We start from the raw sequence: 26,716 nt of genomic DNA on the forward strand, positions 1-26,716 counted from the left end.
GAAGCTTGTTGCTGCTTTATTGAAACTTCCTCCCTGTCGCACACAAAGCAATTACACAAGGGGGTATTGCCAGGAAGCTTTTGCAGAGCCTTCTCCCTCTGTACCCCCCGACAGTCCCCAGAGACCCTGCCTCTGTGGTCTCCACCTCTGGATCCGCTCCCTGGAGGACCCCGACACACAGGGAAGCAGGCACAGGAGGGCTGTGGGGGCCAAACCTCCCTGGTTGCCACAACCACCATGACCCCAGTGGCAAGGTCTGTGCCCACAAGGGGGTTGCCTGCTTTGACTGAACTAACCGGTGGGTTTAGTCCAACGAACAGATGTGCCCGACTTCAGGGCTGAATTTTTGCTTGATCACAAGCCTCAGGCAGAACTGACTCATCTATGACTGAATCGACTGAATGGATGGCCAGCAACGGCCTGGCCTGGGAATGGACTGGCAGCTCGTCACTAAAATGACTGTGATTGAGCTGACTCCTTTCATGGAATCAACCACTGTGCAGCCACCCTGACCACAGAGCAACTGAATAGGTGAGCACTGGACTGTTGATGACAACTCTTCCGCAGAACAATTGTGTGTTTGAAGAGACTGTTTTGTGATGAAATAACTGTTATTTCCTGGAGCTAATTATTGAATGACAGTCTGTCAACTGTTTAAATGAATCTCATTTGAATTAACAATTATACAGTCACTCAGAGGTCCTACATTCACCAGAGTTGGCATCCAGTTGATGGGTTCATTTGAATTAAATGGTTTGGAGGCTAACTTGGTTTTTTAAATTGAATTTCGTCACTATTCTATGTATTCTGTTTATCACTATTCTAAACGACTCATGGTTGGCTAACTGATTATCATTTAAGCAAGCTAGTTGAAGAAATTGATTACATATATATTTATATATGGGGGTAGCTAATTGATGACTACTTGATTAAATTGCTATGTGAAGTGACAACTATTTATAAATCAATGCAATAGACTGTTGTTTTGACCAAATTATGTTACTGAACTGACAAGTGGGTTTTTGATGCGTCAGTTGCTTGGCTGAACTGATCAAGTCGATAGTTGCTTAACAAACTCACCAACTTTAGAATGACCGATGGTCTAAACAAGTGTCGGAGCTGATTGACATAAACCAAACATTGTTGGGCTGAATTTTTGAGAGACCTGAGGAGTGATTCAGCCTAAAGCGTTGACCCAATTGTGAGCAGCTCACAGGCCCTGCAGGAGGAGCAGGCCAGCGAGGGAGACAAGCAGATTGTCCTGCCAGGGAGGGGCAGGAGGGTCCACCCAGGCCGCAGGGGCCACCAAAGCAAAAAAGCAGATTATGAGGCAGCTCCACCCCTCCCAGCACTGGGGCTGGGGCCGGGCGAGGGTCACACTTCTGAGTATGGGGGTGGTGCTGGGTCGCCCTCTGGGGTCTTCGATGGCAAAGACAGGGCTTCCTCGTAGGACGGAAGGACCACCTGGGAGAGACACAGAGATGAGGGTTGAGTATGGTCAAAAACGACCTGCAATTCCAACCCGGGGTCATGGGACCCAAACCCCCACCTCTGGCAAAATGATGCTGGTGCTGCTGCTGCTGCTGATGATGATGATGATGATAATGACTGGCAGGTCTTGGATGTTTGCTATGTGCTAGACACTGCCTGCATGAGATAGGTGCAGTTCCCAGCCCTGTAGTGGACATACTTGCCTTTGCCTATTCAGCATCAAGTCCCCCTTATTTTGAATACAGTGCACCATTTTCCTTGGGAAAACATTCTCTGTCCATATACCTCGAAAAGAACTCGTCCCATCCCTCAGATCCAGCGGGGTGGCTGGACTTGGCCACTCAAAGTAGAATTCCATCCTCCTGGCTATCGTCCTTGGTTTGGGGATAGGCACGTGGCCCAAGTTGGTCCAATCAGACATACTACTGGGACCTTCTTTTTCTGTTGGGATTACTGAGAGGGTGGGATATCGCCTAGGGGTTTTGGCAGTCATTTTGCCACCACAAGGGACCGGCTTCCTGAAAATGAAGCCAACATCAAGGAAAGTAGAGTCAAGAGATGGAGAGGATGAGATCGTATCCTGATGTCGTAATTCAGCCAGGCCCAAGCCAGACCTACATTTGGCTGCTAAATTCTATGAGCTAGTAAATTCCTTAAGTCAGATTGAGTTGGGTTTTTGCCACTTGCAACCAAAAGTGCCTTAACTAATACAATCTCCACCTTATCGGGGAGGAAAGTAAGTTACCAGGAATTTAAACCATCACTTTCCAATAAGCTACTTCTAAGTACACCCCATCCTCTCTTCCCCGAAAGCCTCCTTCTCCTTTCCCAGCTATCTCATATCCATTGTCCCTCCAAGACCAGTCAACTGTCGCCTCCTCCAGGAAGCCTTCCCTGATATCCAAAAAGAGGCCAGGTCTTTCCTCTGTGCTTACTGTCCCTGTGCTTCACACCAAGTTGTAATTGTATCTATGTGTCTGAACTATACACTCCTCTAAGGCAGAGGTGGCATCTTAGTTTTCTCTGCGCCCCCTGGGATTGATATGAGACTAGCAAAGAGTGAGAGGTAGTAAATACTGAATAAATGAATGAGTGAGTGAATGAGTGAGTGAATGAATCTTAGACTACCAGAACTGAAAGAGACCACATTTCTTCTGTTCCAACCCTCGTCTTACAAATAGAGAAACCAAGGTCCAGAGAGGGAAGGAGACTCGACCCAAATGGCACAGGCAGTGAATGGCAAGGCTGGCACCCACCTGCAGCCAAACTCACCTTCTGGAACATCTTGGAGTTGCTCTTCTCCTCAATCGAGTTCAAGCACTTGATGAATCTGTAGCACCGCCACACACACTTGAACATGTAGACCTGGAAAAAGGCCCAGGTCAAGCTGTGCTCTGCTGAGCATCCTTCTCACACGCCAGCAGGCCTAGGACGTATGCCAGGCAGGAGCCACCACTCTCCCCAGAAGCCAGCATCCAGCCGCTCCTGCTCAGACCTCTCATTCTGGTTGGGGGTTCCTCACCAGCCAGTCCAGAATATTCCAGGTACTGCCCTTTTCATTGCCCCATAGACACCACATAGCAAGGGGATTTTGGCGGCTTCTGGCCCACCCTCCAATTTCCCCGGCAATAGTCCCACAGCTCCTGCTTGACTGCCCACACTGACCGGGAGCTCACTACCTCCCGAGACAGCCCTGGCCATCTGGAAACAGAGCTGATGGTGGGACATGTTTTCTTCAAAATTGCTTCTGATATGTTGTTTTCTAAAGCAGATTACAAAACAGCATGTGCAGTATTGGTCCATGTTTATAAAGGAGGAACAATTGGTATATATCCATCAGCTGATGCAAGTTGATGTAAGAATTGGGCAGAAGCTTTCCAGAGTGGGGCGTACAATCCCAAGGGGCGAGCTCAAGAAACAACAGAAAACCCCCAGGATGCCCCCTGAGTAGGAGGAGAGGGTCCTGTACTGGAAGATCTTGTTTGGTGGATTCCCTGATTGGGCACATAGGTGGGGCAAGGAGACATATGGAGGTACTGAGTGACAAAGAATGAGGCATGAAGGCCCAGGGAAAATCAAGTAGGTGGAGGGGGCCAGCAAGGCAGAATGAGGGTCAAAGAGGGAAGCCCCTCATTCTGGAAGATAAAAAACAGAAGGGGAGCTGGGGGACGGAGCTATGTGGTGGGATCTGGGGAGGGGTCCTGCAGTAGAGAGTGCTATGGAAACCCCACACTGACTTCCCCCATGAAGCCTTTGGAGCGTTCTCACTGCACACTCACTAGTGCTTTTGTGCTAGGTCAGTCCTTGGAGAAGATGTTAAAAGGGGCAAGGTTCTGTTTCTAGGTTGGCATTAGGTGACGGCAGAGACTGCCCAGGGCGTCAGATGGAAGCAGGAGCTGGAGTCCGCAGACGCCCACCCACCAGCACAGAAAGGCTGGGGGGAAATGCCCCAAGTTAGCAGTGACGTTCTCTGTGTGGGATGGGGATGGTGGAGTGCTTGTCTTCTTTCTACTTATCTGGAGTTTTTTGTTTTTTGTTTGAGAGAGAGATTCTCACTCTGTCACCTAGGCTGGAGTACAGTGGCACGATTATGGCCCACTGCAGCCTCAACTTCCCAGGCTCAAGCAATCCTTCTGCCTCAGCCTCCCTGGTAGCTGGGACTACAGGCACGTGCCACCACATGCGTCTAATTTTTTTTTTTAATGTTTTGTAGAGACAGAATCTTGCTATGTTGCCCAGGTTGGTTTTGAACTCCTGGTCTCAAGCAATCCTCCCAACTTGGCCTCCCAAAGCACTGGGATTACAGGTGTGAGCCATCACACCCAGCTCATCTGTAGTTTTTTAATTTCTACAATGACCTATGTTACTTTTATGATCAGAAAAGAACACTTCTTAAAAGCCCTTCCTTCTGTTCTGTGGTCATCAGCATCCCTGTGGCTTCAGGCCACAGGCCCCCATTGTGGCCTTTAGGATCCCACAAAATTCCCCACGAGAGTTCTTCAGGTGTTAAGAAACAGCAGTCGTGTCCCCCTTGAGTCCTCTATTTTCCATGCAGAATAGCACTCAGGTCTTCGTTGGGTTTTGTGGGGGGTTTTTTGACTTCCTAAGATGGTACGTTTTCTTGTCTCTTCACATTGCTGGTTGCACTGCTGTGAACACACTCTGGTGCTTCACCATCACTCAGACCTGGGTCCTGAAGCTGGACCCTATCCCTGGGCCTGACCACCCCAGAGAAGAATGAGACCATTCCCCTCCCTCCTTCTCATCAACAAACCTCTATTAACATGATCTCAGGCACATGTGGATGCCTGAATTACACAAAACTGTAACATAGGCAAAGTAAGACTCATGCCCCTGAGGCCCAGAGAGAAGTGACTTGCTGAAGACCAAGCACACAGCTAATGACAGTGGGGCTGGGATTCAAACGCAGGCCAGTCCAAATCTAATTCCGGACAGCTGGAATTAGACATCTGAATGCAGGTGGCCTTCATGGATTCACATCCCCTAAACGGGCTGTCTCGGAAGATCCCAAGTAAAGTCAGAGGAGCTGGCATGGGATAGCAAGAGAAAGGAGCTAAAAGCAGGAGAGGAGGCATGGAGGACACGTGTCCCTGCCTTCTAACAGCTTGGCACGGGCAGGCCTGGGCCCAGCACGCCTCACCACCCCTCCCAGAGCCACAGGGCAGGGGTCCACTCACCTTGAAGATAAGGACAGTGATGAAGGCGATGGAAAAGATGATCATCATCTTGATGAACTGGTTATACGGCATATCCTCCTGGCTGGGGAGGTAATTCTGCAACAGATTTGGGAGCCACATCAATGTCTCTGGACATAAGGAATTCCAACAGCACCCACACATCCAGGACTAATGATCCCACCCTCCACACACACAGGAGCACAGTGTGGCACAGCCGTCACCTTGGTCGACCGCCACAGCAGCCTTAGGAAGCAGGTGCTACCCTCAGCCCCATCCCACTGACGGGCAAACCAAGAAAAGCCAAGTGGCTACTACCTCCAGATCCGCGTCCCAGGCTGGTGCACCCGCCCATCCCCAACTGGCAGGTGTCAGCTGCCCATGGGCCACACCTATGCCCTTCTCTAGAAGATCATTTTGGCTGATAGGGACCACCTAATCCACTAGTACCCGGGAGGTTACATTCGCTCCTCTAGGGGCAGCTTGAAACCAATGACTGATGCAGAGGAACTCGCCCTAGGTGAGACTGCCTCTGTGGTCATTTGCAAATATTACCACACATTCTTTGAGACTCCTCCCTTCTAAAGGTAGTGTTTATTTCCTGTCCCCGTGAGTGTGGGCTGGACTTAGCCACTCACTTCTAACTAACAGAGTGTAACAGAAGTGATGGAAGTCGTAAAAGACACTGCCTTTCCTCCTTGCTTGTCTCTTACATCGCTCCCGCAGGGGAAGCCAGCAGCCATGTCAGGAGAGCACTCAAGCATCACTACTACAAGTCCACACGATGAGGAATTAGACAAAGAGCCCACATCCTGTGAGTGAGCCACTGGGAGTGCATCCTTCAGATCCAGTCAAGCCCTCAGTTGTCCACAGGCCCAGGGACCATCTTGGGTGCAGGCCACCAGAGTCCCTGGGTCAGAAGAACCCAGCTAAGCCACTCCCAAGCTCCTGATCCTCAGAAACTGTGTGAAATAATAAATGTTTATTGCTCTAAGCCATAGTGTTTAGAAATAATTCATTAGACAGCAATAAAAACGGATATTATGTCTGTGTTGCAATTCACACACCAAGGCCCTCTCTGGGATCATGCAGGGCTGCTCCTATAGTCGTGTCTTTGCTTGGTTTCCTCCTTTTCTCCAACCTGCCTTCCTCACTCCTTACAAGTTTCCTCCTGAGAGGGCTCCCTCAATACATCACCAACACAAGAATCTTCCTCCCAGGTTCCAGCTCCAGGGAACCTGGCCTAAACCACAGACACACAGAGACATGAAGTAACTTGTTCAAGGCCACACAGCCAACAAATGGGCATGGACCCCTGCCCCAGACTCACCATGTGGTTCATGGACTTGAAGTTGAGATAGGTGGGCACTTCCATGTAGGAGCTGCAGAGGGTCAGGATGCTCAGGCAGAAGTCCAGCAGCTGCAGCGTCATCAGGGGGAACTTGGAGGGGCTCTGGGGAGGACAAATACAAGGAGGAAGAATAAGGAGCGGCAATTAAAGTCCCAGTTACTGAGCAGCACATAATATGCCCTCACTTGAGAGAGCATCTCAGCTACAGACATCATCGACTCATCCCCTGTGCACAGAGAGACGTGAACACACAGATGTTCATACCAAGAGCTGGTGGCAAACCTGGGACTAGAACCAGGGTCTCCAGACTCCTAGGCCAGGGCCCTTTCACGATGTAGTCCCTCGGTCTCTTCAAGGACAACAGTTGGGGAAAGTGAGAAAAGCAACTTTGGGTGACTGTGTCCTTGACTGGTAGCAGCCCTCAAGCCACTCCACAGTGGACACTCACTGGCATGAATCATCCTTCTCTTCCTTTCTTCAACTTGGAATAACACTGGGGGCTGGGGGCCTGAAAGCACACGTGCCCTTTCCTCAGGTGTCAATTCACTCCCAGCGGCACTGACCAAATGCTGACCATGGGCTACACCCCCCAGTGTGCGTGTTCCTCATTTAACCTTCATAAAGCAGGCTGGTGAGATGTGATTGCAGGTACATTCCACAGAGGAAGAAACTTGGGGCAATGTGGAGGGACTCAGAGACTGGGTCAAGACCCCAGCCAGGAAGAGGGCTCCTACCCTCCCCAGCCTGAGCCCAGGGCCCGTGTCTGGCCCCCTCCCATCTCCCATGCCAGGCCTGGGGTCTGCTGTCCAGTGAGAGGTGGGGGCTGGGTACTCACAGCACGGCTCCGGGAGGCCAACTTGAGGTAGGCAGGCAGCTCAATGTAGGAGCCCAGCAGGGTGAGCAGGCACAGGAGATAGTCCATGATTTGCAGGGACAGGAAGGGCAGCAGGTACTTCTCCCGGTTCTGAAAGGTAGGCCCAACACCATCAAGTGTCCCCTGCATGCAGCCAACACTCCCCCACCCAGCCTGATGTCCTCATGCATCCCCTGCCCACCCTCTCCCAAATCTTCCCTGCCCTCCTCAGTTGAGGTCACCTTCCTCTGAGTGACACTCTGGGGACAGGGAGTGGACAAAACCCAGGCCCTGAATGAGAGGAGTCTTGGTGTCCCAGGAGACGTAAGGGAACCGTCCCCATCTATCAGGGCTCAAAGAGCAGGATTTGACTCAATTTGCTCACAAGAACCCAGCAAGGAAGGGCTTTGTGCACTTTTTACAGAGGAGAGGGGATCGGAGAGGACTTGCTGGAGTTGGGGACACCAGGGCTAGATCGGGGAAGGAGACTAGGAGCGAGCAGGAGGGAGGAGTGGGGCACTGGAGGCAGAAGGACCGACATGAGCGAAGGCCCAGAGGCAGCAGAGAGCCCTGGCCCCCCACCCCCTCCATCTCCCCCACCACCACCCCACATACAGTTGGACCTCCCTCCGCGGGCCACTCCCAGGGGTCCAAAGTCACAGTAAGGGGCCCTGCCAGGAAGAGGCTGAAGTCCCTCTCCTTCAATTGAAAGCAAGTGACCACCGTGACCAGTATTCATTCATATGCTCTCACAGCTGGGGACAAAATCACGGAAACAGGGGTTTCCTGGTGTCTCATGTGGTCATTTAAAATCACTCAGGAGGCAACCAGAACAACCTTGACTGATCTCAGAGTCAAGGACCACTTGCTCCATTTCTCCATTTCCCTAGCTGAACCATTTGAGTTTCTGCACAAGCACCCAGAGCCACCCTGCACAATGCAAACGGCCTCCCCGGGGAACATGGGTTCCAAGACACAGTGGATGTTAGCAAGGGGAGAGGGTGTTGGCATTTTAGGCAGGGTGGGTGCATTGCAAACCAGCACCAAATCATCGCCCCACTCCTCCGGCCCTGCAAGTGCCAGGCCCCTGTCTGCTCAGGAAGGACTCTCTTTCTGGATCCTACTCTCATGGCCATGTGATGAGGCCCTGGCTTCCTGCCTTTCTGGGGACCAAGGGACAGCGGCTTCCTCTTCTGCAGGGGGTTGAGCTGCAGCCCATCTCAATCCTCCCACCAGATTTGCCTCGGGCCCAGGAGCCCCTCGTTGTCACACTAGACTGTCCCTGTCTCTCTGAGGGCCCATCTTCCCCAGTTAAATCATGAGCTCTCTGGGGGCCTTCCAGGGCGTAGGTCCCCCTCAGGGTGCTGGCACCTGTCACTGCACAGATAGAGCTGCATGCATCCTACGTTCCTCCTGCTTCGGCTCCTCTCATTCATTACAAAATCCAGTGCTTTCTCCCCTCCCTCACCCCCAGAAACAACACTTCCTCTTCTCACTCTCCAAATTCCCTGCTTCCACCTGCCATTTAAAAGGATGTAGGTCATCAGCTAGTTCTCACCGAAATGTCGGTGACCAGCATGGCCCACCAGGCCCGGCCCCATGGAGGCTCATGTTACCAGGGAACCGAGGTCACTAGCCCAGGGAATCTCAGGGAGAAACATGGTTCGCCAAAAGGTAAATGTGAAGATCTCCAGCATGCAGGTGGGACCTCCGAACACACCCGCCTCCCCCCCGTCTCGGCACCCAGCACTGCCCATCAGCGGGTGTGAATAACAGGAAGGGGCAGGGGCAGCGGGGCTCCCGAGCCCTCACCTTGACCACACCGATCAGCAGGCTCAGGCTGATGACGAAGAGCATGGCGATGAGCATGAAGCTGGAGATCAGGTCGGCTGAAAGGCAAGGAGAGCAGTGAGGCGCTCAGGGGTACCCCCGGCACCCAGCCAGGCTCCCAGGAAGACACTTCGGGAACCACTGGTTTGGGGACACGAGGGTGCACAGGAAAGCCCAGGCCCTGCCCTCACGCAGTCCTCAGTCTGGAGTGGGTACAACGACAAAAGCAGAACATCACGCGTAGCACAAGGTGGATGCAACAGAGGGTGTTGGGCTGGAGGTGCAGGCTGGGGTCCACTTCAGCCAGGGTGAGGCCGAGGAAGGCATCCCTGGGGAGTGGCCTGAGAGCAATGAGGAGTCGGCCTGAGACAGGGACAAGGTTGCTGAGGTCTGTGTGGCTGAAGCAAGGTGTGGGCTGAAGAATTGCAGGGAGATGCTGTCAGAGAAGTGGGCAGGGGCTGGGTCCCATGGTGAGGAGTTTCCATTTTATTCTAGTGTGATGAGCAGCCACTGACAGCTTTAAGCAGAAGAGTGAGGCTGTCACCTTTACCAGCTGGTGGGAGTTTGCAAAGTGCCATTCCATCTGCTCTCACCACCTGCATATGTGGGTGGGGTCAGGTGGAACATCCCCATTTGCAGATGAAACAGCCGAGGCCCCAAGAAAGGAAGACACTTGCCAGAGGTCATCCATCGTCCATGGAGAGGTGACAGGGCCTCCAACCCCAGCCTGGCTATCCCCAGCCAGGGCCCTCCCTGTCCTCCTCCCGCCGCCACTCCACCGGCGTCCCCTGGACCTACCGATCCTGAGGTAGCCCATCTTCGAGAGCTTGCAGGACGCCTTGCCATGGGCCACCTCTATGGAGTGCTCGATGAACAACAAGACGCTCATGATCTGGAGGCAGAGCAAAGCGTCAGTCAGCTGAGCCTGCATCACGGCCCCCCAACCAGCTCTTCCCACCTTAGTGGTGTACAGCAGGGAAGCCAGTAGTGAGGATCCTGGAGTGGATGGCATGCCAGGTCAGTAGGGCATCCCAGACAAAAGAGTGGCCTTTACATAGAAAGCCCATGCTCAGAATCCTGGGTCTTCCTCTCTCCAGCTGTGTGACCCTGGACAAGCTACTTGACTTCTATATGCCTTGGTTTGCCCATCTGCAAGATGGGGATAATAGTAGTAACTTCCTTAGGAGGCTGCCGTGAGAAGTAAATGAGACTATCCCAGGAGAGCCCTTGGGCCCGGCTCTCAGTAAGAGTGGTAACTGTTACTACTGAAGGTCAGGCTTAAAGGGGTGGGGTGGGGGGTAGAAGTTGAAGGCCCCTCCACTGCACCCCCTTCTCTAACAACAGGCTCTGGGGATCAGAGAGCATCATAGAGCTTCAGGTTCCCGGAATCATCAACACAGGCCCGGGAGGGCCCTGGAGAGCATCTAACCCTGAATCCCTGTCTCCCATGGCCCCTCAGGGAATAATAACATCTTCCTCATAGGATTGTGGTGGAGCTAGATGGGATAATTCACTTAAAGTACCTGGCAGATAGTAAGCACTCCATCTGTGCTATTATTATTACCGTTATCCCCACTCGACTGTAGGTTCCAGGCAGGGAAAGCTTGTGTGTGTCTTTGTTCATCCCCCTAGCTGTTGTATTTGTTGAATGAATGAATGAATGAACAAATGAATCCCACGCTCTCAGAGGACCGTTGCTAAGAATGATGGGGAAGGGGCGAATCTGATAGGCCAGAGTGTTGGGGTGGACCTAGAAACCACTGAAATTCAGCCACAAAACTGCAGTTTGAAAGAACCTTGGAGATCACCTTGTCCATGCCTTCCACCAGCCAGTGCAGGAATCCTGTGCCATGCAGCCTCTGCTGAAGTGCTTCCAGCCATGGGGAACTCACAACCTTACGTGTGTCCATGTCCTTGCAGCAAGCCCTCCACCCTTCCCCTACGACACACATGCAGTTCTCCTCTGCCCATATAAAGAACAAGAAGACTCTCCCCTCCCTTCTAGTGGGTGCCCTATCTCTATTAATATGGCCCTAAGTTTACATTGGCTTTCTAGGCAGCCCTGCACTGGTAACTTATGCTCAGCTGACAGGCAACCAGCTACCCACCATCTGTTTCCCCCTTGCTGACTGTGTGGGTTTGTTTTTTGTTTTTTTTTTTTTAGCTCAGACACAGGTCTCAACTTGTCTTCCTGCCACATTACATCCTGTTTATGGGCGTGGAAAGGGACTGAACAGAAGAGTGATGAAGAGCTGGGTTCCAGATCAAGAGGGATTTGAATCCAGATCACTGTGTGACCTTGGGCAAGTCTCTTAACCTCTCTGAGTTGCCTCATCTGGAAAATTGCAATCGCTGGATTCAGTGAAGATTAAATTGCATTATACTTACAAAACCCTGAGCTCAGGGACTGGCAGGGGGTGCCCAGCAAACAGAATCTGCTTTTGGCTGGGGCAAGCTTACGTGGTTGGGCAGTAGTACCAGGAGCATGGTGCATGCTCTAACTGCCCCCTCTAGCTGCTGGAGAGTGAGCTGGAAAGGCTTTGTCTCATCATGAAAGTCGAGAGCACCCTGAGCAGAAGGCAGGTGTGGTGAGGGCTATGGCTAACACTCAGAGGAAACAGCCCTGAGAGAAAAACTCCTTCCTCAGTCCCTAAAGGCCAAGCCGCAGCCCCTCTCCTCTCAGTTTCACCTTGAACGAGAGAAAGAGAAAGGGAGGCAGATGACAGCCCCATCCAGCACAGAACGGGGTGTCCTGTGAAGTGGTGAGCTCCCCGTTCCTGGGAGTATGTAAGCAGATCACAGATGAGTCACAGCTGGGCTTAGAGAAGGACCATGAGCATCAACCAGCTGTGAAACGAGAAGACTTTCAAAGTGTCAAGATTCCAGGAGTATCTGAGATCTGGAACAAAGCCTAGAATCAGAGCATCTCAACCTCCCCTTGCTAGAAGGAGCCTACCTCTACTTGTTTTATAAGCTCCCTCTGCTTGTTTTATAAACTCAGAGAGATTAGGTGGCTTGCCCAAGGACACACAGCAAGTTGAGTGGGGGATCCCAAGTCTCCCAGTGCTATTCTGATGCCTTCCCATTCCCCTGACCCCCAAAATGCCTCAGAGCCCTGCTAGCCTGAACCCTGGGGAGGACTTCGATGTTTTCATCATGCACCTATGTCCGTAAAACCTTTTGAACACACGCCTCTATCTTCCTTTCTTTCTAAATTACATGAATGTGTTACTGTCCCAGTTTATCATGAACATCATAAAACAGCTACTAAAAAATTTCCAGAAATTAAAAAATTGTATGATTGAAAAATTTAGAATTTTAATATTGTCATCCTGAGGCCATGAGGTCACCCTGAACATTACCCGACTTTAGAGACCTCTACTAATCCTCAACTCCCCTCTCAACTCCTCTGTTCTCCTCCAAGCATCCCTCACTGCCCTGCAACCCCTCCAACCACCCCAGGGGAAGAAGGGGACATTTGTATAGCCTAACCCCACACCACGTGATCTTCCCCTCTACTCAGCAGAGGGATTATTAATACTTTCACTCCCATTTCACAGATGAAGAAAGTGCAGCTCAGGGAGGTCCAGGGCCTTGCCCAAGGCCTCCCAGCTGGTCATATGTAGGGTTAAGGTTCAAATCTTGGCCAATTCCCTCCACTGCCCAGCATCTCCCAGCCACCCAGCTCTGCCTGAGGCCTGACCCTTCCCTGTGCCTCAGCGGAGGCAGAGAGGTGCCCCCATCCCCTCTCCCTCTGTAGTCCCCCTCCCTCCCCTCAGCCTGAGCACCAGACACCAGAGGTATTTCTACTTTTGTGAAAACCACGTGCACTTAAAACCCAGGTCACCCTCCCCCTATTTCACCTTCTCAACAACCCTGAGGCAGGGGACGGGGGAGGACTTTGTCCCTATTGCCGGATGGCCCACGAGGCTCGTAGAGAGCAGGGACCGGCCCACGGTCACGGAGCGAGGCAACCTCAGAGCCTGACTCAGACTCTGCGGGGCCCCGACCTTCCACGAAGATGCCAGTCCCTGACCCGGTAGAAAGGGAGGAAGCTCGGCTCCAGGCGCCCATGCTGCTCTCTAGGACATAGAATGGAGAAGAACTCATATTTATTCAGCAGCTACTGTATGCTCAGACCCGCACACAGAGGCTTGCACTGCAATCTCCCAAAATTTTACAAAAGAGGCAACATTTTCCTGTTTTACAGATGAGGAAGTGGAGGCTGAGACAGAACTCATGTCCTGTGTCACGTGGCCCGGCTGGGGTGTGAACCCTGTTGCCTCTCTCCTGGGGTCCGGGGCTCCCCACAAGGCTGGGCTGGCTCCCCTGGGACTCCAGAATCTCTCCAGCCACCTGCCCACTCCTCCCTGGCAGCCAGGCCCCAGCCCCTCAGAGCTCAGGAGACCAGAGCTGGGGAGCAGGAGGCCTCCGCCACTGCCTCACTGCTGTGTGGCCCGGGCCAGGTTCTGGCTTCTCCCCGGCCTCAGTGTTCGCCTTTGGTCAATGAGAAGAGACCCTCATTTTCCCCTGGGGCCATGGGGATGACAGAGCGCAGGAGGGTCAGTGGGGTGGAGCTCCTACACACTGCAGGACATCTCACCCAGGCTGCCCACAGTCCTCCACCCCCAGCCACCCCAGGGCCAGCACCCTACCCCTCAGAAGGCCCTCACTGCCCCACCCATGTCCCTAACCAACAGCTATTGGTAATTCCTGGAAAGTACCTGGACAACCTACAGAGTATGCAAAGAGTCAAAATTTCCAAGCTGGCCAGGCACGGTGGCTCAGGCCTGTAACCCCAGCACTTTGGGAGGCCGAGACGGGTGGATCACGAGGTCAGGAGATCGAGACCATCCTGGCTAACAAGGTGAAATCCCATCTCTACTAAAAAATACAAAAAACTAGCCGGGCGAGGTGGCGGGCGCCTGTAGTCCCAGCTACTCAGGAGGCTGAGGCAGGAGAATGGCGTGAACCCGGAAGGCGGAGCTTGCAGTGAGCCAAGATCGCACCACTGCACTCCAGCCTGGGCAACAGAGCAAGACTCCCTCTAAAAAAAAAGAAAAAAAAAATTTCCAAGCCCCCAGCCCTTGCTTTCCCTTCATGCCCCTGGTTTCCACCTGAACATAGCGCTGGCTTCTCCCTAAGCTCTGAGAGCCCAGCTGGGCTGTGACCTTGGAACCCAAGTCTTCCCACGACAGACACAAGGCTTCTCTCCTCCAACAATGCCCAGGCAGATAGCATGCCCTCACCCACCTGTTCCCCCATTACAGCATCTTTTAACCCACTGTCCCTTCATTCTATGCTGGTGAGATCATGAAGATAAGAGTTGGGGTGCTGGAGTCAGATGGCCCCAGGCCCCAGCTGAGCTCTGCACGCTTGAGCCAGCCACTAACCTCTCTGGGCCTCGGCTCCTCATCTGAGGAATGGGGTTAATCACTGACCTGCCTCACAGGATTGCTGAGGTCAAATGGCATCATGCGGTGCACAGAGCCAGGCACACAGCGGGTGCGCCACAAGCAAGCACAGTTGGGTGGTGGTTTTTGCTACCTCTGGGCATTCACTGACTCTCAGTAAACACCCGCTGAGCACCCACCACCTCCAAATTCTGTCTAGACAAGCCACTGACTCTGACGTGCCGGTGTCTCAGTCTCCAGGGAACTCAGTGCGTGAATGGTGTGCTCAGAGTCATGACAGAGGACACGCATGGGGCTTGGGGTCCTTGATGAGGGATAATGCATTGCTATTTAAAAAACTTAAGGAGAGTTTCACCACGAGCATGGCTTTGAAGGATAAGTAGGAGTTTTCCAACACAGAAGAGAAGAAAGCATTCCAAAAGAGGGGACATCATGTGCAAGGCTACAGGCCTGTCAGTGCAGGTGTGTTTCAGTCTCTCCAGGGAAACTCAGAAGGTGCGGGAGTGTCTCTTCCCTGAGAGGAGGATGTTACCAGTGGGGAAGTATGGCCCAGAGAGAGACAGCGACCAGCCCAAGGTCACACACCAAAACTGTCGCAGGGTCAAAATCAGCTCTGTCCTCCTGCCCCCAAGCCGGGCTCAGGCTGCGGTCCCAGCCATGCTCAGCCACCGTTCCCACCCCCACTCTCCTTTCCCGCTTTTCACCTCTTCCTTCTGCCCCTCTTTGGTTTCAGTTCTTATTCCTGTCTGCATGCAGCACTTCTTTCTTAATGACAAACACAGCTTCCCCAAGCTGGCCACTGGGGAAGTGGCCAGGGCGCAGGGGTATTTGTTTCTTTTCCTGGTGGCTCTGAGGAGCAAGCAACAGGTTGAGCTAAAAGAATGGGGGCAGGGGCTGGAGGAGGGAAATCAGGGAAGGTGGGGACAATGGGGTCAGTACTGAACATGGCTGGGCAATAAGGATGGCGGTGCCAGAGGGGATGCCGTGTAAACAGTGCACCAGATGTCACCTGGGAGGCACTGGCCATGGTGACCATGTGAGATGGGGAGTGGCTGTTGGGATGTTGTTGGAGTTGGCGTGGTGATGACAGTGATGATCAGAGATGCTGCTGGTGATGCTGGTGACAGTGATTGGGGTGACAGCAGTGGGGACATCAGGATAGGATGGTGATAAGGAAGATCATGTGGATGGTGGTGATGACACCAGAACCCCCAATTCTGGGGTTCAAAGACCAGTCCCTTCTGCAGAAGAACAGGCCCACTCTCTCACACTCTCTGATGCCCAGGACCCACCATCTCAGAAGCAGACAGGCAGAGACCCACCCTCTGAGATTTTCAGGGAGGTGAAGGTTACAGAGAAAGAACCCAGCCTTCAGTGAGCACCCATCGTGCCAGCCGGAGTGTGGACACTTTCCTGTCTGTTTACTTCATTGGCTCCTCCTACCAAATGTGCGAGCCCAGGACAGAGGCTGCACAAGAAGACATGCCCGGGCTTGTCCTCAACCCTTCCCAACAGACAATGCAGTTTGCCAAATGGGTCCCAAGTACCACAGCCTTCCCTTGCCCCTCCCGCTCAGGGCTGCTCCACCCTGACCTTGTGTCCTATGGCCTCACACTTCTGCCATCATCGTTATCATTATGGCCCGTCCCTGAAGCTCAGTCCCCTCAACCTCACCTGCCCACCCTGATTTCCCCGGGTTGTCTGGGAGGAGGATGTCAGAAGGGAGTCAGATGTATCACTGTCAAGAGGAAGCTCCCCTCCCCCACCCTGTGCTTCTGGTCAGAGCTTATGGGGGGCTCAGTGGGGGCCAGCCCCCCAAGAGCTCTATCTCCCCAACCACCTCTCCAGCCAGCCCAGATACCACCAGACGCCCCCATTCCTGGGGCCACGCACTCTGCAGCAGCCCCGCCTGGCTGCCTACAGCTCCCCAGAGCCTTGCTTCTCTCTCTTCTTCACTCTTCTGCAGTCCTCGTCCTCCCTCCCACTTCCACCTCATTCCCTCCTCCCTCCACTGGGCTCTGGGGCTCACAGACTTCAGTGAGAACCCCAGTGCTGATCCCCTGTGGGATCCTGGCCTGGCCACATTACTTCATCTGTAACATTTCCTCATCTGTAGAAGGGAGGGAAGAATCCATCCACCTCCCGGAGTGGGTGTGAGAAGTAAATCACTGAAGACAGTGATTCAGAAAGATCAGCGGAGCTGCAGAGGTGGCTGTGTGTGGACACCCAGCACGGAGCCTGCTGGCCGTGGCTGCCTTATTTGTAACAGCCCCAAGCTGGAATCAATCCAAATGTTCTTTTGCAGGAAAACAGGCAAACGCATTGTGGTAGATTTATACAATGGAGTATACACAGCAATGGAAAAAATGAGTTAGCTACCCGCAACCACACAGATGACACTCCCAAACATATCGTTGGGAGAAAGAAGTGCTCGCAAAAGAACACACGCTACAGAATTTCATTTCTACGTAGTTCTACAGCTGTATGTGATATAGAACTACATAGATGGGTAGAAGTCAGTGGGGGTGGGGCAGTGGCGAGGGGGGGCTCTAGGGGCCTCTGGGTGCTGGTCCTGTCTGATTTCTTAGTTTGGGTGGAGGTCACATGGATGTGTTCACCTTGTAGAAACTCACCAAGATATGCGCTTACGATAACTGTGCTTTTCTATAGGTAAATTACACATCAAGAAAAGGTTTGCAAAAATAAAATAAAATAACATAGAGATGGGCTGACACCTACTGTGCCAGGTTCCACAGGATCATGAAGATGAATCAGGCTGGGTCAAGACCCAAACGAGCATCCAGGCCAGAGGGCACGACTCCCAGGGACCCAGCACACAGGGCTCTGGGTCAACACCCAAAGCTTAGGGTCCAATGGTGGGGGTCAAGGAGGGCTTCTCAGAGGAGGTGAATATTGAAGAAGATTCCCCCAAAGAGCAATGGGAAAAGTGTTCCAGGCAGAGGAAAGGGCATGAGCAGAGGCCAGTGTGTGTGAGTTTCATTCAGGAAGCCGCAAGACGTTTCTCTTAGTGAATTGTGATTTGGCGTCATCCATGTGCTGAATACGCAGCAGGCCTCAGTAAATGGCAGCAGTTGGCTGGGAGAACACACGGATCCACTGGTTTGGCAGGGGTGGGGCCTCTGGGGTTAGAGAGAAAGGGGAAAGAGCATGCAGGAGACATGACGGCTCATGCAAAAGCCTAGAGAACCTAGACTCAGATGGCTCAGATGGCACTGGAGGAGGCTGTCACAGGCAGCACAGGAAGTGCTGTGACTGGGCGCTAGCAGCTAACTTTGCCCCAAAAACAAACAGTGCCAGTGAATCCCAGCAGCAGAGGTATGCTGGCTGGTGGTAGCTTATCAAATCTCCCTTTAGGAGCAGCCAGTTGGGGGCTAGGAGTTGGCCTCTAGGTATGACACAAGGCCCTGTCATCCTCCACTTCCTAGATATCTGGGGAAGCGCCCTCCACTCCCCCAACGATTCTCTCAAACCATCGCTTCTCCCTTTATCTTCAGAACAAAGACCCACGACAGTGATAAAAAGTATTGATACTATTATTATTCTGCATTTATTAGACGCCAGGTCCTCTTCTGAACATATACAGTCGGCCCTCTGTATCACGGGCTCTGCATCTGAGTATTTTCAATCTGCAATCCAAGATGCGGAACCTGCGGGTAGGGAGGGCCGACCAACCACACGCTCTCTCACGTCATCCTCGTGCCAGTCTTGAGGGACAGGTTCTGACATGAGTCCCACGTTTTTCTGATTTTGCAGGTAGAGTTGAAATCAGCTCTTCACACATGGGCTCTGTGCTTCTCAGAACAAGGCTCTGGGGATTGCAGAACTGACCTCCCACCCCATCCCATGGCTGCCAGGAAGCCTGCCCTCCCTGCCTCCGCCTGGAGCAGACACTTGGGCTCGGATTCTTTATCTAACACAGGCTTCAGAGTCACTCGCCCTCCTGAGCCTCAGTTTCCTCATCTGTAAACTGGCAGCCCCGGTGGCAGCTGCCATTTGTCCGGTGCCACAAATGGGAGTTACTGATCCCCATTTGACTGGGGAGGAAATTGAGGCCGGGGGAGGGGTGCCTTGTCCCAAGCAGCCCCTGCGCAGGGCTGAGGCGGTGCAGCTCATGGCTCTGCTTCCTGCCTCATTAGGGGGTGCTTTGCGCCACTTCCCCTGGCAGGGTGGGGTCCCCTGGGAGACCAACGCTCGCCTCACAGTGAGCTCAGAGCGAAGTCCTGGTTTCAGGCCGGTGCTCTAGGCTCAAAATAAAAGCCTCATTTCCTGGAGGCCTCGGGGCCAGGTTGGAAACAGAGAAGTCTTGGCCAGGCCAGGCTAGAACCTTCAGCCACTCTCTCGACGGGATGGGCCACGGGGCCCTCCTGCTTTTAGAAGCTGGGGTTCACGCCCCTGAGGTGAGGAGAACAACTCAGTTCTGACACTGAGGAGGGGCTACAACTCCCACCCTGCCCCCACCGGCCTCCTCACCCCTCCATGAAGGGCACAGAGCTGCAGTGGCAGAGAACGCAGCCTCTCTGTCCAGCCCAGGGGCATCGGGCGTAAAGGTAGCAAGTTCTAACAGATTCTCATCCAGGGTTTTCCCCACCTGGCAGTTTGGACCCATTTTTCAACCCCAAACAGATGAACTTTCAAGAGGGGAGCGGGGCCAGGCACAATGGCCCACGCCTGTAATCCCAGCACTTTGGGAGGCTGAGGCGGGTGGATCACTTGAGGTCAGAAGTTTGAGACCAGCCTGGCCAACATGGTGAAACCCCGTCTCTTCTAACAATACAAAACTTAGCCAGGCGTGGTGGCACACACCTGTGATTCCAGCTACTTGGGAGGCTGAGGCACAAGAATCACTTGAACCCAGGAGGCAGAGGTTGCAGTGAGCCAAGATCACACCACTGCACTCCGGTCTGTATGACAGAGTGAGATTCAGTCTCAAAAAAAAGCGGGAGGCCTTGTGTTCTTCTTCCATAGCCCACTTCAGGGACTCGCCTGCTAGCCCCCGACCTGGCTTCGCTAGGGCCTCCTCCAAATGATCACTTTTGAGGCAGGGACCACTGGCCCCATTTACAGATGAGGAAGGCAAGGCTCAGATAACAAAGGTGCCTGCCTGCTCAAGTCGCATTGCCGGTGAGTAATGGAGATGGGCTTGTGTTCCTTTCAATCACAAATCACTGTCCCGGAAGTGGAGCAGAGAAAAGAGCCCCAGGAGTTCTAAGGAGGTCAAATCAGGAGAGCTTCCTGGAGGAGGAAGCTTCCCGTGAACTGGACCATAAAGAAGAAATGAATGGTGGGAGGCTGGATGAGGGCAGGGCCTCCCAGACAGACACACCACCCCAGCCATGGGCCAGGGAAGGAACTCATTTGCCCACTTTCTGGATCATTCCACACACCTGTGTGCCAGCAGTGGGGCCTGAAGGAAGCTCCTGCCCCACCTCTCCATGTGTCCTGGAGCAAGTAAGGGGCCCTGCTGGACCTGTTTTCCCATCTGCAAAATGAGCTGACGGACCGAGCAGAGATCCATCCTCTTAGCTCTGAAGCTTGTAAAATCAAAGGACTCGGGCAGGTCCCACCCCTGGGGACCTCTCCACCCTACTCCCCCACACACCTCGTGGCCACCCCTCCTAACCCAGCTTAACAAACCTCCTAGGTCTCTGAAGCATGGCGGGGTCCTTGCCCTTCAAGCCTGTGTTCATGCTACTCCCCCCGCCCAGCATGGCCTCTTTTCCAAGGTGCCCAAGCAAAGCCCTACTCATCCTTAGGACTCAGACGTCCTCCAAGAAGCTATTCCAGAATCCCAACCTTCAGCCCTGCGTCTGTGCCCCCATCATAGCCAGCAACGTCATCTGTTGTCCTTGTCACAGTTTTTCCTTGGCAGACTGGCCCCTCTAGGGCAGAGGCCATGAATGAGTCAGGGCTGTATCCCGGCCTGGGACTGCGCACAGAAAGACATGGGGGGACTTACCTGCACGAGGTCAGGGCAATAGACACTCCTTCTTCAAATACTATGATTTGAATGCTTTACCTTTTTTTTTTTTTTTTTTTTTTTGGAGACAGAGTCTCACTCTGTCGCCCAGGCTGGAGTGCAGTGGCATGATCTTGGCTCACTGCAAGCTCTGCCTTCCGGGTTGACACCATTCTCCTGCCTCAGCCTCCCTAGTAGCTGGGGCTACAGGCGCCGCCACCACGCCTGGCTAACTTTTTTGTATTTTTAGTAAAGACGAGATTTCACTGTGTTAGCCAGGATGGTCTCAATCTCCTCACCTCGTGATTCACCCGCCTTGGCCCCCCAGAGTGCTGGGATTAAAGGTGTGAGCCACCATGGCCGGCTCTTTTTTTTTTTTTTTTTTTTTAAACAGAGTCTCACTCTGTCAGGCTAGAGTGCAGTGGTGCGATCTCGGCTCACTGCAACCTCCGCCTCCCAGGTTCAAGCAATTCTCCTGCCTCAGCCTCCTGAGTAGCTTGGATTACAGGCTCCCGCCATCGTGAATAGCTAATATTTGTATTTTTAGTAAAGACGGGGTTTTGTGCTGACGTCAAGTGATCCACCCGCCTCAACTTCCCAAAATGCTGGGATTACAGGCATGAGCCCCCACACCCGGCCTTATTTTATTTTATTTTTTTAATTTTTCTCGATTTAAAAGTAGTAGACTTGAGCCACAAAGTAAAGTAGCATTGGGTTATAACCCAAAGCATACAGTAAAGATCCTGGGGTCCCTGTGATACAAATACATCATTTATTTATATAATAAATCAGGAGTACAGACAAATCTCCTTGAGAAATTCTAAGTAATTTATGTAGCTACTCTGCCCTCAAGGAGGTGGGGCGGAACTCCCCATTCATCAAACTTGGGCTGCATGGAACAGCACAGTGATTTCCTTCTAAAACATACAGCATGGAAAGGAGAGAAAAAAGAATAACTTTACAAGGGAGCAACCTCAGCCGGGGGCTCAACGTCACCAGCAACAGTGGTGAGTCAAGTTGGCAGAACCTTTTCTTAGTACGATGTTCTGAGACTGGCACGTCACCTCCGTGGGCTTCCTCCCAAAAGCGCATTCCCAGTCTACTCATGAGAAAATCACCAGAGACCCCAGCTGAAGAACATTTGACAAAATGCCTGACAAATACTCCTCGAACTGTCAAGGTTTTCAAAAACAAGAAAAATCTGAGAAACCATCATACCAAGAGGAACCTAAGGAAGCATGAAGACTAAATGGGACGTGGCATCCTGGATGCAATCTTGGAACAGAAAAAGGATATAAGAGGAAATCTGGGGAAACACGGGTAAAGCGTGGATTTTAGTTAATAACAGCTCACGAATATTCATTCACCCATTGCAACAAACACACCACGCTAACTGTGCTCTATTGCTAATATTGAGACGTTAGCAATAGCGGAACTAGGCACAGGGGACGCATGAACTATCTGTACTGTGTTTGCAATTTTTTCGTAAATCTAAAACTGTTCTGAGTACGTGCTCATTGTACCAAATATGGAAAATACAGAAAAGTAGAAAAAATAGAGTCTTCACCATCCTAGAACCCAGACACATTTCCTCCTCGCCCTGTTTTGACGTATCCTGTTTCGATACTGTTGAAATCATAGCAGGTGCTAAGTTTTTTAACCCAGACAATGCATTTCTAAGAGTGGAATTCTGGGCACCCTGGGGAAGAGGGGTCAGGAAAGGAAGAGATTTCTGGACAAATGAGTCTTCTGGGGGTGCCCACTTTCTCCCATTGACTTAGGACATGCTTCAGGTTGACAAAAAGCCAGGACCCAAGGGATCAATTTAAGAAATGTATCTAGGCTGGGCTCAGTGGCTCATGCCTGTTATCCCAGAGTGTTGGGAGGCTAAGGCAGAAAATCACTTGAGGCCTAGAGTTTGAGACCAGCCTGGGCAACACAGTGGGACACTGTATCTACAAATAGATATATAGTAAAAATTAGCTGGGCATGGTGGCATGCACCTGTGATCCTAGCTACTCAGGAAACTGAAGCGGGAGGATCACTTGAATCCAGGAGTTCAAGTCTGCAGTGAGCTGTGATGGCACCACTGCATTCCAGCCTGGGTGACAGAGCAAGACCCCATCTCTTAAAAACAAAAACAAAACAAAACAAAACAAACAACAAAAGATGGGCAAGTTACTGAACTTTGGAAAAAAGAATAAATTTTAAAAAGAAAGAAAGAAAGTTTGTTGGCTTCCTAAAGTGTGCAAGTTTGGGTGACCCAGAGAATCCTCTACACAAACCCAGTGACATCCTGAGGAAGACGCCCGAGCCCAAAGCCACGGACCAGGCTTCCCTCATGTAATAACGCCCTCATGACTCAATAGAGCATGGCACTGTCTCAGGATGGCAAGGGCCCAATTTAACCCTCCCCAGAGGGGCCAAGTCCACAAATAGCTCATGATGTGTAGAGTCGTCACCCATGGCTGGGTCCAGATGACAGCCGGCATGGGCTATTGACACATCTGGACCACAGCTTCTCTTTTTCCATTCAGATGCTCAAGGTCCTATCAGCACACCTGCTAGCCTATGGGAAAGCCCCCAGGCCCTGCCCTTTCTGGGAAGGAGAGAAGACTCTTTCGGGGTGCAGGAAGATAACCCCCCACTGGAGTCAACTGAGGACCACAGCCTGGAGACAACCTGGGCCGAACGCACAGCTTCCAGGACACCCCTCTGTTCTTATGCCTGCTCCTGCTCTAGAGCATCTCATCACTCATAGGCATTGGCTCTCAACTGGGAGACACTGGGCCCCATAACTAGAGACATTTTTGGTTATCACAAGAGGCAGGGTAGGGAGAGGGGCAGTGCTACTGGTATGTAGTGGGTAGAGATCAAGGATGCTGCTGAACTTCCTCTAACGCACAATTCACTCCCCCATGACAAAGAATTATCCAGCCCAAAATATCAACGGTGCATTGCAGGGAAGATCCAAAGTCTTAGCTTGTCACTCAAAACCTTTATCACCTCCTCCCCAAACTCCAGGTTGGTCTCTATTGTGTCCCTGTAGAAGCCAAACATATACGCCATTGCTCACCCATTTCTCCTCCCCTTCCATACTGCCCACAACCAAACTCTCCCTCTTGCCAATGGCACCACCTCCAAGAAGTCTTCCATGATTGCTTGGGCCCACACATTCTTCAGCTCTGTGAGCAGGGACCGTATATCACACCACCATTTACAGGTGAGGACATCGGATCAACATTTCTTGATCAACAAGAAATCTTAACAGCCCCACAGTCCCGGGTTTGCAGGGCAGCCTCTGGGCCCACACAGCCTGCAGATGGATTCCACTTGGCCGGCACAGAGATTTTTTTCTACCGTGCATCAATCACTAGCATTGAAACATCAGAAGATGTGACACAAAAGCCTGCTCCCTATTCTCCAAACATCAGAAGAGTGGCCACCAGGGCCCACAATCTTTTGTGGAAACAACCAGCAAAAACAGAGAGCAGCTTCAGGGTGGGACAAGCAAGGCCTCCCCAGGTCACCGCAGGCCCATCTGCCCCCTGCTGTCACTCACATGGCCTGCCCAGACCCTGGAGGCATCAGAGTTGGAGACCTCTGAGCTAGTCAACATCACCTTACCCCGACTTTATAAAAAGGAAACTGAGGCCCGGAGAAAGGCTTGTCTGAGTCCACACAGCCAGTTAGTGGCAGGGCTGGGGTGAGGACCCAGGGACTTGCTACCTGTGAGATGCCCCTGCATGCCACACTGTCCTTCCAAGAACGCTGCATAATCTCAGAGCTTGAAGGCCTAAAAGACAGGGTACAGGGACACCCAAAGAGTGATATGCTTCTCTCAGCTCTTGCATTGGCAGGAGCTGGGCAGGACAACCTCTGAGTTCCTGCTCCCAAAACTAGAGTCCTTGAATCTGACAGCTTGACTCCAAGGATGCTCACAACAGGTGCCATGTCTGATGCACAATGAATGATAAGGCACTCACCTGTGCGTCAGGCATGGTTCTGCAAGCTTTGTATATATCAGCTCCCTGAGCCTCACAACAAACCCTATCAGATGGGTACGATAACTCACATCCCCATTTTTTTAAATGAGAAAACTGAGGTTCAGAGAGGTTAAGTAAATCACCCAAGGCTGCACAGCTGGGAAGCAGGGAAGCCAGAATTTGCACGCAGAAGTCCGCATCCAGAGGCCGCGCGCTAACCACTGAACAGCATCGCCCCCCTGAAGGCTGGGCTCTTGCCACAGCTCTGCCTGCCCTGCCTGTGACAGGAAGCAGATGCAGGCAGGTCTAAGTGTGCATCAGCCCACCGCAGCATGTGGATCTAGGCTAATTTTGAGGAAGCCCTTCCAGACTCATGAGAAAACTGTCAACCAACCACAGGCCCTGAGTCACCCCAGGAGGAAGTTGCCTGGGTCTAGGGGAGATGGGTGTGGCCAGGAGTTTGGGGGTGAGGTGGGTCTAGGCAGGACAGTACAAGGACCCTGACCCTCAGCCACCCCAGGCAGAGGGGGAGCCTTGGCCCCCGGGCACTGTGACTTGCCCGAGATCACACTGTGAGTTACCAGGAAAGGAGGAACCAGGGACAGCTGTGACTTCACAAGTTGCCCAACAGGAGCTTGGGCCGGGCAAGTTACCCTAATTATTAGCACAGGTCGCAATTCTCTTTGGTAGGCAGAAGGCCGTGGTTTGACTGAGCTGGAAGCTAAGAGGACTCAGCCCCTCCCTTCCCACTGGAAGCACAAAGGGGTGATGCCCACTTCTTTTCCCCTTGAGTGGCCCAGGCTCCATTCGGGCCCCAGGGGAAGAATCGGGGCTGTGTCTGTGGCCGACCTCACATCCTGGTCAAACAATCCCAGCCCACGTTCCTTCCAAGATCCCTGACTTCCAAAGCACTTTCACATCTGCTGTTGGCTTTGTGCACAAATAACCTTCCGGCCGCTGCTGTGCCCCATCTCACAGAGGCAGAAACAGAGCCAGCCTCGGAGTGAACGTCAGTTACATTTGCCTGGAAAGTGGATTCCTGCTCCCTTACTCCTCACTCCTGCGGGTCCCCCCAGCCATTTGACAGAGGAGGAAACTGAGGCCCAGAGCAGGACAGGGATTTGCCCAGGATCCCCCCGAGAGGTGGAGAGCAGGAGCTCTTTCATTTGCGGGGGGCTCCGTAGATGAGGGGTCACCGCAGACACGCACACTCACGCACGCACACACACACACACACCCGGGGCCCCCACACTCACCACATGGTAGATGGCCAGGGCGGTGGTGGCGATGCGGACATTGAAGCAGCAGCAGGTCTGGCGGACGGTGGACAAGCGGGGATCCATGGTGCTGCTGTCCCCTCCTCTGAGGCACTGAAGGGGAAAGAGCCCGGTCCCTGGAGCAGGGCAGAAAAGGGGAAGCTGCTGGCTGCCCTCCTCACTTCCTTCCTGCCCCTTAGACAGGCAGGGACAAGGTCGTCACAGCTGGGGTGGGGCAGCTGGGGAGGGGGAGCGGGGGCAGGGCAGCAGCCTGCCTCAGAGCACCCCACCACCCTCTGCCATTCCCAGGAAGGGGTTCCGGGGAGGACAGACCCTAACACCGTCATCAGGCCCTGCTCTGCACCAGGGCCAGGGTTCTGCCATTTCACACACCTTGCTTACTAGAAGCACACTACCAACTTTGGAAGCCAGGACTGTTACCAAACCCGTTTCCAGATGAGGAAACAGCTGTCCAGAGAGGTCAAGGCACTTGCCCCAAATCACATAGTAGTTAGCACTGGTGGCAGGATTCAAACCTAGATCTGTCTGGCTGCAAAACTAGCTGTTGTGTAGGAGGCATTTCCTGCCTCTTCCAGGCATGCTCCTGGATTCACTCCTTTCATCCTCACCTCAACCCTTTGAGGGAGGTACTATGATGATCCCCATTTTACAGATGAAGAAACTGAGGCACAGAGGGGAAATGATTTGTGCAAGGTCACACAGCTAGTCAATGAAGGTACAAGGATTTTAACTGAGGCTGACTGGTGCTAGAAGCCTCCCTGGAGCTGGCATTCTCTCCCACTTCCTCACCCTGAGCCACAGGGAGAAGCATGTTCTTCCTAAGCTATGAAGAGGCATGCAGG

General features: G+C 52.7%; 2 protein-coding genes across 9 annotated transcripts in view; one reads left to right on the top strand and one right to left on the bottom strand.

The window, feature by feature from the left end:
* LAPTM5 (lysosomal protein transmembrane 5) lies at window positions 1–26,011 on the bottom strand. The gene is made up of 8 exons (XM_050796016.1): window positions 25,854–26,011; window positions 10,019–10,112; window positions 9,203–9,279; window positions 7,373–7,501; window positions 6,517–6,639; window positions 5,190–5,285; window positions 2,764–2,856; window positions 1–1,464 (listed from the first exon to the last, which is right to left on the bottom strand). Exons 1-8 carry the CDS (start codon window positions 25,938–25,940, stop codon window positions 1,375–1,377), a joined length of 789 nt encoding a protein of 262 aa, XP_050651973.1. The 5' UTR covers window positions 25,941–26,011; the 3' UTR covers window positions 1–1,374.
* ZCCHC17 (zinc finger CCHC-type containing 17) overlaps window positions 1–26,716 on the top strand; it is a 1,254,002-nt gene that overhangs the window by 615,171 nt on the left and 612,115 nt on the right. The gene's annotated exons all lie outside the window — the stretch shown is intronic.

The sequence above is a fragment of the Macaca thibetana genome, chromosome 1 (assembly GCF_024542745.1).
Source record: "Macaca thibetana thibetana isolate TM-01 chromosome 1, ASM2454274v1, whole genome shotgun sequence".
NCBI lineage: Eukaryota > Metazoa > Chordata > Mammalia > Primates > Cercopithecidae > Macaca > Macaca thibetana.

Excerpts from the sequence above, each read along its gene's own strand:
- LAPTM5 (XM_050796016.1), bottom strand. The coding sequence starts at position 25,940 with ATGGATCCCCGCTTGTCCACCGTCCGCCAGACCTGCTGCTGCTTCAAT. Across the intron at positions 6,640-7,372 it reads TGGCCTCCCGGAGCCGTGCT|AGCCCCTCCAAGTTCCCCCT; the intron begins GTGAGTACCCAG and ends TGTCCTCCCCAG. Across the intron at positions 5,286-6,516 it reads TCAAGTCCATGAACCACATG|AATTACCTCCCCAGCCAGGA; the intron begins GTGAGTCTGGGG and ends AATCTGTTGCAG.